The sequence below is a fragment of the Hyperoodon ampullatus genome (genome assembly GCF_949752795.1).
Source record: "Hyperoodon ampullatus genome assembly, chromosome: 4".
NCBI classification, from domain to species: domain Eukaryota; kingdom Metazoa; phylum Chordata; class Mammalia; order Artiodactyla; family Ziphiidae; genus Hyperoodon; species Hyperoodon ampullatus.
The window spans coordinates 132,838,322-132,848,850 of record NC_136917.1 but is presented as its reverse complement, the minus strand read 5'-3'; the positions used below and the strand labels follow the sequence as shown (position 1 = coordinate 132,848,850).

Here is a 10,529-nt window from a genome sequence, read left to right as displayed (position 1 = left end):
ATCACATGGACTCTCACCTTTGCTTCTCTCTTTGCCTTTCTTCACTCCCTTCTTAACCTTTCTTTCTTACACATCTAAAACATGGCTGCCAGAACCCATGACCTGACAGTCCCATTGTCCACCACCACCTAGCTCACTCAGTTCCACATTCCCAGGGGGGAGAATCTGATGGGTCAGCCTGGCCTATGAATCACATGTAACCTGAGATAGGAAGGTATATTCATTTCTTTGAGCTATTGTAACAAATTAGCCCAAACTTGGTGGGTAACAACAATAGATATTTATTCTCTCACAGTCTGGAGGCCAAAAGTCCAAAATCAAGCTTTCAGCAGGATTGGTTCCCTCTGCAGGCTCTGAGGGAGAATCTGTTCCATACCTCTTTCTTAGCTTCTGGTGGCTTCGCAATCCTTGGTGTCCTTTGACTTGCAGGTGCATCACTCCAATCTCTGCTTCTGTAGTCACATAGCTTTCCTCTTGTGTCTCTCTGTGTTTGACTCTCCTTTTCTGTCTCTTATAAAGATACTGGTCACTGGCTTCAGGGCCCACCTAATCCAGGATGGTCACTTTTAGAGATCCTTACCTTAATTACATCTGCAAAGACCCTTATTCCAAATAAGGTCATATTGTGAGTTCTGAGTGGACTTAACTTCCGAGGGTCCACTCTTTGACTCACTGAAGGAGGTATAGTCAAGGGCTACCAGAATGTCTTCTAGGCCCCATCCCAGGTGCCGTAAATGTCAGGCTCTTATACATCTCTACCAGGAATATTTATTTTATAATTTTGTACATTTACTTTCAATGTACCACTAAACTGTCCCTTTATCTTTATTACTTTCTGGTATACATTTCCCTTAGAGCAGAATTAATGGCTCCTCTTTCTCATTTCCTGTAGCACTTTATACACACCTTTAACAGCACTTGCTACTTTGCTTTATAGCACCTTGTTTACAAGTCTGTTTTCCTACCTAAGTTGTGAACTTTTCCTGGTTGGGGCCTCTGCTTTTCTCAACTTTGTTTCCACAGAGTCAAGCACAGGACCTAACATTGAATTATGTTTGTGGAATCGAGTTGAAAGGCTGCAAGGCGTGGATTTCTTCTCTGCCCCTCCAACCTCAGTGTTACTTTTTTCAAGTATATCAATTACCCATTCTAGCCAGCGCTATCTGATATGTGCTGTGTTCCATGCTCTCTGTTACATGCTCAGATCTACTTTAGCCCTTATCAACAAATTCCTGCTGACATAACTTCAGTGGCCCCTGTAGGTCCAATTTGCCCTCCTCCTTCAGTTCACATTTATCTTCCCTGTTGTACAAGTTATTTGCAGTAATTGTACTCTGTGAAGTCACTGTGAACACTGAATTAGTGAATACTGAATACTTCTCCCTAGGGGAAGCACAGGGTTGAGTTCCTGTGAGACTCTGGTCACAACATGTTTGCCAGCTATTCAGTACATAACCTTGTTTCATACGTGTTTCCATTTAAAGACACCTAACTTAATATATATTGTTGGTGCATCAACCTTGAAGTCACAGCCAACAGCAGTGTATGTGTTGTGTAAGTTTTACACACTGTAAGCAGTGTAAGCTTTGTCAGTGTCTCATGCCTGACAAAGCTTATCTAACACATATATGTTCTGTCAGGCACATCACAGCCTTCTGCTTAGGACCACTAGACAGCACTTCAGCGCTATGCTTGGGGGCCATTTTAAACAGAATCACCATCAAAAAGCACAAAAACGTGAAAACTGTGGCACTAAGCAGACCATGAAAAGGACGTGTGTACAGTACGAGAGCAGTGTAGCCTTGTTCAACCTCAGCTGGGAATGTGTACTTCCAGCGACTCAAGGTTTTCACCACTGCTCATGTCTGTGAATGACCATGATACAGCTCAGGTGTTCATTTTGGGGACACAAAGTAAATTTTAGAGAGTAGGCGAATTTGCAGATATGAATCCATGGATAATGAGGGTGGATTGTACCCATCTGGTGTCTCAATTGACCGTTATGAAATTTACAGCACAGGTCTTGCTTCTTGGTGGCCTCCCTTTTAGGTGTTTTTAGGTTTCAGCTTTCTCATCTTTCCCAATTCAGTTGCCACTTGATTCACTTCTCATACTCCAAAAGTTTGTTGACCTCTCTTATCGCCATGACTTGTCTCTTCTCCCATTTGTTTTGTTTTGTGGCTCTGTAGCTTTCCTCTACCTTTACCATAATTTTTGTGGAGTTACCTGATAGAACAGAGATAAATACATATATTCAATCAACCATTTTTATTGGTAACCAGAATTTTATTTCATACATAACACCATTAGTCAGGTGTTATACATATAATAGGTTTACTAAGTATTGGTTGAATAAATTAAGAAGTGCTATTTTTATGCAAAAATTTATCTATCCTAGTTAGTACATTATAATGGATGTTTAGTATCTCATACTTATAGTTCACTAGGTAAAAGACCACCTCTCTTTCCCCTCCTATTTCTGCTAAACTTTCCTACTTAGTAGAACATTGCTAAGTAGGAAGATGGGAAATAGGTTTAAAATAAGACATATGACGCTGGAGAGCATACCTTGTTTTAAAGCTTAGGTTGGGTTTCTTTCCTTTTGCATCATGATTTCTTCCCTAGAGAAAGATTTCTTTATGATTTTGTCAGTCAGTTACAAAAGGTTGTAAAATTATAATGCCCAAAGTGACCCCAGAAATCATCAGATTTAACCCTTTGATTTATAGGAAACTGAGAATCAGGCTGTCTTGGTTCAATTCCTGGCTTCACTACTTGCTTTGTACATTTCTTAATTGTTTGGCCTCAGTTTTCTCATCTGTAAAATGGGAATAAAAATACCACTGATATCATAGAATTGTTGTGAGGATTGAGATAATTAATTTCAAGTTCTTAGTACAGTGCCTGACACATAGTAAGAACTCCATGTATTTTTAATTATCATAATAAGCCACTAAGTTAGTAGTTTAGCTGGGCTCTGGCCTCTCAGTTTAGTATGCTTAATACCTACTTAGGAATTATAAACCTCTTTGCAAGTTAGCTACCATTATTTTCTCTCCTTCATCTCCTTCTTTGTTTAAAGATGATTGCATGATGATATAGTCCTCTTTCAAGCTAAACATACTCTTAGCATTTCACCCATTACCACATTTGTAAGGACTTCCCCTGAATAGAAAATTTTAAATTTAGTCATTCCTTTTAGTTTTTTTATGGCACTTTCAGGTGGTACTTTTCCTGTAAAGTTGAGTGGTCTCACAGAAGTGATTTTTTTTAAGTTACAATAATGCACTCTACTTCCCAGCATAAGTGGGTTAAGTGCCACCCTGGCTTGGGCTGGGCTTAAAAGCAAAGGAAAAGCCCCTGGACAACCAGAGAGGAAATATTCACATAGCTCTATGTGGATAAATTACAGACCACCCTCCCTGTTCTCACTTGTGCTGTAGGGGACAGAGACCTTTGATTCAGATCCTTCGAACCAGCTGGACATCTGTGGGACACCATCTGATACAGGGAGGTGAGTGCTGCAGAGTTTGATAACCCAAACACTTGCAGATTAGGTCTCTTCTTCTATTATGTAGGGGTGTTTTTCTGCTTTCTTCAGTAAAATTATGGGTCAGAATTCACCTTAGAATTGCTCCTTAGACTGGTTGTTGATGGTTACAGGGGATCTAATCTTTTGGCAGTAAATATTTTAAAATGCTGGGACTGGAGTGGGAAATCATGGAGGACAGTGGTCAGGGGCTGGGGAAAATATATGAACATAATGGATTTATCTTTCTGGAAACTCTAGGCTATAGAAAATTAGACCTAGGAGGTTCAGAGGAGAATCCTTGTGTGTATTGGTGTTTTGTGGCAGGAGGACTGAGGGAGAGTAAATCACCAATAGTTACTGCTTAATTTTGGTGGAAAGAGTCTAGGCTTTGGAATAAGACAATCATAGGTTCAAATCCAGCTAAGCCATTTACAAACTATAAGATTTTTGGACTGATTACATAATATTGCTGAGCTTCAACTTCCATATCTGTAAAGTGGAGATAATAATACCAACTCTGCAGAGATTTTAAGAGGGACAGATGTAATTTGTAATGTAATCAGCACTTTGTAGACTCTCACTATCGTCATGGTTGTGTTTTTGACAATCTTGCTGTTGGCTGTCTCAAAATGTTCATTGTATGAAAGTACTCTGAACCTCAAATGGATTTATAGACTTTGAAATTGAATGTAGTTATCTGACAGTTCTTTTTAAAAATAATTGAGATATAATTGACTTATTATATTAGTTTCAGTTGTACAACATAATGATTTGATATATATTGTGATATATATTGTGAAATGATCACCACAATAAGTCTAGTTAACATCCATCACTATACATAGTTACAGAATTTTTTTCTTGTACTGAGAACTTTTAAGATCTATTGTCATGGGGCCTCCCTGGCAGTCCAGTGGTTAAGACTTCACCTTCCAATGTGGGGGATGTGGGTTCGATCCCTGGTCGGGGAGCTAAGATCCCACATGCCTCATGGCCAAAACCAAAACATAAAACAGAAGCAATATTGTAGCAAATTCGATAAAGACTTTTAAAATGGTCCACATCAAGGGCTTCCCTGGTAGCGCAGTGGTTGAGAATCTGCCTGCCAATGCAGGAGACATGGGTTCGAGCCCTGGTCTGGGAAGATCCCACATGCCGCAGAGCAACTAGGCCCGTGAGCCGCAACTACCGAGCCTGCGCGTCTGGAGCTTGGGCTCCGCAACAAGAGAGGCCGCGACAGTGAGAGGCCCGTGCACCACGATGAAGAGTGGCCCCCGCTCGCTGCAACTAGAGAAAGCCCACACACAGAAACGAAGACCCAACACAGCCAAAAATAAATAAATAAATAAAATTTAAAAACATTAAAAAAAAAGGTCCACATAAAAAAAAAATCTGTTGTAGCAACTTTCAAATATACGATACAGTATTGCCAACTATAGTCACCATGTTGATAGCTCTTAATCTCATTTTGGGCAAGGTACATAATCCAAAAAGAAAGGATAGTATTATTTATTAGGCTGAAATTGCCAATATTTGACTGTTTTAGACTTATGAAAATAGCAGTTTTGTATGATTCAACGTAAAAGTGTATTTCTCTCCCTAGAATTTACTCCTTTGCTCATCCTTTAAAGACCAATCCCACACTCTGCATAGTTTGTGGCACAGAATGAGTATCAACATACATTAATTGAGTGAATGTATGAATGAATGAATGAATGAAAGTAAGGTCAGCCCTGGGAAAAATCATATAGTGATACATTTTTATACAAGTGAAATCAGATAAAACAGCATCCAGGACACAGCCTTGCGTGGGAACTGAATTGCCAAAGGACAGCCGAGGTGGGGGGGTGTTTGTGTGTGTAATGGGAACTTGCTAGAGAGTAGAACAGCCATGCTATTGCTTTTGCTTTGGTCATGTGAGACAGGGTGTGGGGAGGCAGGGATAATTTAACGTCAACTGGCAGGGGCAGTGTCTCTTCCTTTGTTTTCTCCCTCTTACCTTGTCTCCAGCCACTGCTATAGCCATCAGTAATTACTTGGATTTATTTCCAGTCATTCTACTCCAAACAGTAGCTCCGACTTTGAAGATAAGACACCACAAATTACTTAAGTGGCATCACTTTATATTCTAAGAGTCCTTTGGTTCAGCATGGAATATTCATAGTGTTGTTTGAGAATTCCAGGACTCCATTAAATGCTGTATTCAAATGAGGCCCCACTAATGAGAAACTGTATATTTCTAGGAAGTGCCCTCTTAGTGAAGACCAGTTATTCAAAGCTGCTGCATTTTAAAAGTTTAGGGCTGATAACCCAGGCAATGAAGGAAATGGTTTGATGGTTCTCCTTAAGAGCACAGGATAATCTTTGTGAATTTTCTATAGCCCGTAGTCTTGCTGCGCCCAGAATTGCTCAGATTTGGGGGGGCTGATTCACCTCATGTAAGACTTCATGATACTGATATATTTAAACAAAGGCGGGATAGTCTTTTCTAATGACTAGAAGGCTTATATCCCTTGTTCAAGGTCTCCCCTTCTGCTAAATTAGTAATCAGAAAAGGCTTCATAGAATCAGAGCAATCATGGAGATTTTGGGTTTTGAGGTATATTTCATCAAGGCTGTGGTGAAGTCTGAGGTCTATAAAGTTGCCCTCTTATAAAGTATAGCTGACGCTTGAACAACATGGGTTTGCAATGTGTGGGTCCACTTATATGTGGACTTTTTTTCAACGGTAAATACTATAGTACTACACTATTCGTGGTTGGTTGAATCCAAGGATGCGGAACCTTGGATGGGGAGGAACCACGTATATGGATGGAAGTTATGTGAGTGGATTTCTGACTGTCTGGAGAGCCAGCGCCCCTAAAGCCCACATTTTTCAAGGTCAACTGTATATTGCTCCAGCAACAGAAAACTTCATCATTTCCTACCATGGATCATACTGGATGAACACTGCCAACTTTTGTCTTCTTTAACCATCAATGTTTTACATTCTGTGGTGACCTCTCTTTTCTGTTCCCAAAATCTCCTTCCATTTAGGATACAATTAGTTGAATAGATTCATGCAGCTAAATGGCAATGTTGATTTTCCAGATCCAACTCTCTTGAGTTTATACCCAGGCTTCCTTGGATGGAGTTCGGAGTGAATTCAAGTTCTTCAATTACCCTTTTACCAATACATTCTTGATTTACTCCCACAGTTAACTAGGATAGCCTTTGTGCACAGGTTTTGCTGGTTGAACTCTCAGTTGAACCTATTTCTGAGTTCCTGGGAGGCACCTCACATTTGTTCGCATTTACTACCAACAAGCAGTCACGTGTGGTGGTTCTCTGCTGTGTGAGGGGAAGTGGAAAAGGCACTGGAGGACAAACAGGCATTATCATCATCCTAGCAATGCTTGATGGCTTTCCCCAGTCGTCAGCTCTTTCCTCTCCATGGACACTCTGTGCTCTCCTTGTACTGCTGTAATTATAACACCAGGTGATATTTTCTATTACTGTCCATGCTTCTGTCTCTGCAAGTAGATCACTGGTCCTCAAGCCTTTTTTCTTCTGCAATTTTTCCAGCTTTGTCTCTGGGTATAACTTAGTACTGTTGCTTTTTCTTTCTGTTTTTTTTCCCTTTAAATTTATTTATTTATTTATTTTTGGCTGCATTTGGTCTTTGTTGCGGCGTGTGGGCTTTCTTTAGTTGTGGTGAGCAGGGGCTACTCTTCCTTGTGGGGCACGGGCTTCTCATTGCGGTGGCTTCTGTTGTTGCGGAGCATGGGCTCTAGGTGCGTGGGCTTCAGTAGTTGTGGCACATGGCTTCAGGAGTTGTGGTGTGTAGGCTCAATAGTTGTGGTTCGCGGGCTCTAGAGCGCAGGCTCAGTAGTTGTGGCGCATGGGCTTAGTTGCTCCGTGGCATATGGTATCTTCCCGGACCAGGGCTCGGACCTGTATCCCCTGCATTGGCAGGTGGGTTCTTTTTTTATTATTATTATTTTTATTTTTTTAATTAGTTTCTGATTTATAACAAAGTGAATCAGTCATACATATACATCTGTTCCCACATCCCTTCCCTCATGCATCTCCCTCCCTCCAACCCTCCCCATCCCACCCCTCCAGGCGGTCACAAAGCACCAAGCTGATCTCCCTGTGCTCTGCGGCTGCTTCCCACTATCTATCTACCTTACGTTTGGTAGTGTATATATGTCCATGCCTCTCTTTCGCTTTGTCACAGCTCACCCTTCCCACTCCCCATATCCTCAAGTCCATTCTCAAGTAGGTCTGTGTCTTTATTCCCGTTTTACCCCTAGGTTCTTCATGACATTTTTTAAATTCCATATATATGTGTTAGCATACGGTATTTGTCTTTCTCTTTCTGACTTACTTCACTCTGTATGACAGACTCTAAGTCTATCCACCTCATTACAAATAGCTCAGTTTCGTTTCTTTTTATGGCTGAGTAATATTCCATTGTATATATGTGCCACATCTTCTTTTTTTTTTTTTTTTATTAGTTTCTGCTTTATAACAAAGTGAATCAGTCATACATATACATCTGTTCCCACATCCCTTCCCTCATGCATCTCCCTCCCTCCCACCCTCCCCATCCCACCCCTCCAGGCGGTCACAAAGCACCGAGCTGATCTCCCTGTGCTCTGCGGCTGCTTCCCACTAGCTATCTACCTTACGTTTGGTACTGTATATATGTCCATGCCTCTCTTTCCCTTTGTCACAGCTTACCCTTCCCCTTCCCCATATCCTCAAGTCCATTCTCAAGTAGGTCTGTGTCTTTATTCCCGTTTTACCCCTAGGTTCTTCATGACATTTTTTTTTTTAAATTCCATATATATGTGTTAGCATACGGTATTTGTCTTTCTCTTTCTGACTTACTTCACTCTGTATGACAGACTCTAGGTCTATCCACCTCATTACAAATAGCTCAGTTTCGTTTCTTTTTATGGCTGAGTAATATTCCATTGTATATATGTGCCACATCTTCTTTATCCATTCATCCGATGATGGACACTTAGGTTGTTTCCAGCTCCGGGCTGTTGTGAATAGAGCTGCAATGAACATTTTGGTACATGTCTCTTTTTGAATTATGGTTTTCTCAGGGTATATGCCTAGTAGTGGGATTGCTGGGTCATATGGTAGTTCTATTTTTAGTTTTTTAAGGAACCTCCATACTGTTCTCCATAGTGGCTGTACCAATTCACATTCCCACCAGCAGTGCAAGAGTGTTCCCTTTTCTCCACACCCTCTCCAGCATTTATTGTTTCTAGATTTCTTGATGATGGCCATTCTGACTGGTGTGAGATGATATCTCATTGTAGTTTTGATTTGCATTTCTCTAATGATTAATGATGTTGAGCATTCTTTCATGTGTTTGTTGGCAGTCTGTATATCTTCTTTGGAGAAATGCCTATTTAAGTCTTCTGCCCATTTTTGGATTGGGTTGTTTGTTTTTTTGCTATTGAGCTGCATGAGCTGTTTATAAATTTTGGAGATTAATCCTTTGTCAGTTGCTTCATTTGCAAATATTTTCTCCCATTCTGAGGGTTGTCTTTTGGTCTTGTTTATGGTTTCCTTTGCTGTGCAAAAGCTTTGAAGTTTCATTAGGTCCCATTTGTTTATCTTTGTTTTTATTTCCATTTCTCTAGGAGGTGGGTCCAAAAGGATCTTGCTGTGATTTATGTCATAGAGTGTTCTGCCTATGTTTTCCTCTAAGAGTTTGATAGTGTCTGGCCTTACATTTAGGTCTTTAATCCATTTTGAGCTTATTTTTGTGTATGGTGTTAGGGAATGACCTAATCTCATACTTTTACATGTCCCTGTCCAGTTTTCCCAGCACCACTTATTGAAGAGGCTGTCCTTTCTCCACTGTACATTCCTGCCTCCTTTATCAAAGATAAGGTGACCATATGTGCGTGGGTTTATCTCTGGGCTTTCTATCCTGTTCCATTGATCTATCTTTCTGTTTTTGTGCCAGTACCACACTGTCTTGATTACTGTAGCTTTGTAGTATAGTCTGAAGTCAGGGAGCCTGATTCCTCCAGCTCCGTTTTTCGTTCTCAAGATTGCTATTTGGGGTCTTTTGTTTTTCCAAACAAATTTTGAAATTTTTTGTTCTAGTTCTGTGAAAAATCCCATTGGTAGTTTTATAGGGATTGCATTGAACCTGTAGGTTGCCTTGGGTAGTATAGTCATTTTCACAATGTTGATTCTTCCAATCCAAGAACATGGTATACCTCTCCATCTATTTGTATCATCTTTAATTTCTTTCATCAGTGTCTTATAATTTTCTGCATACAGGTCTTTTGTCTCCTTAGGTAGGTTTATTCCTAGATATTTTATTCTTTTTGTTGCAATGGTAAATGGGAGTGTTTTCTTGATTTCATTTTCAGATTTTTCATCATTAGTGTACAGGAATGCCAGAGATTTCTGTGCATTAATTTTGTATCCTGCTACTTTACCAAATTCATTGATTAGCTCTAGTAGTTTTCTGGCAGCCTCTTTAGGATTCTCTATGTATAGTATCATGTCATCTGCAAACAGTGACAGCTTTACTTCTTCTTTTCCAATTTGGATTCCTTTTATTTCCTTTTCTTCTCTGATTGCTGTGGCTAAAACTTCCAAAACTATGTTGAATAAGAGTAGTGAGAGTGGGCAGCCTTGTGTTGTTCCTGATCTTAGTGGAAATGGTTTCAGTTTTTCACCATTGAGGACAATGTTGGCTGTGGGTTTGTCATATATGGCCTTTATTATGTTGAGGAACGTTCCCTCTATGCCTGCTTTCTGGAGGGTTTTTATCATAAATGGGTGTTGAATTTTGTCGAAAGCTTTCTCTGCATCTATTGAGATGATCATATGGTTTTTCTCCTTCAGTTTGTTAATATGGTGTATCACATTGATTGATTTGTGTATATTGAAGAATCCTTGCATTCCTGGAATAAACCCCACTTGATCATGGTGTATGATCCTTTTAATGTGCTGTTGGATTCTGTTTGCTAGT

General features: G+C 40.1%; 1 protein-coding gene across 1 annotated transcript in view; it reads left to right on the top strand.

Annotated features, from left to right (window-relative positions):
• Positions 1 to 1,688: 1,688 nt before the first annotated feature.
• IL31RA (interleukin 31 receptor A) overlaps positions 1,689 to 10,529 on the top strand; it is a gene marked incomplete at both ends in the record, with an annotated part of 40,942 nt that continues 32,101 nt past the window's right edge. The window contains 1 exon segment of the mRNA XM_079701608.1: positions 1,689 to 1,845. Within this exon segment, the coding sequence (XP_079557734.1) occupies positions 1,689 to 1,845 (157 nt within the window).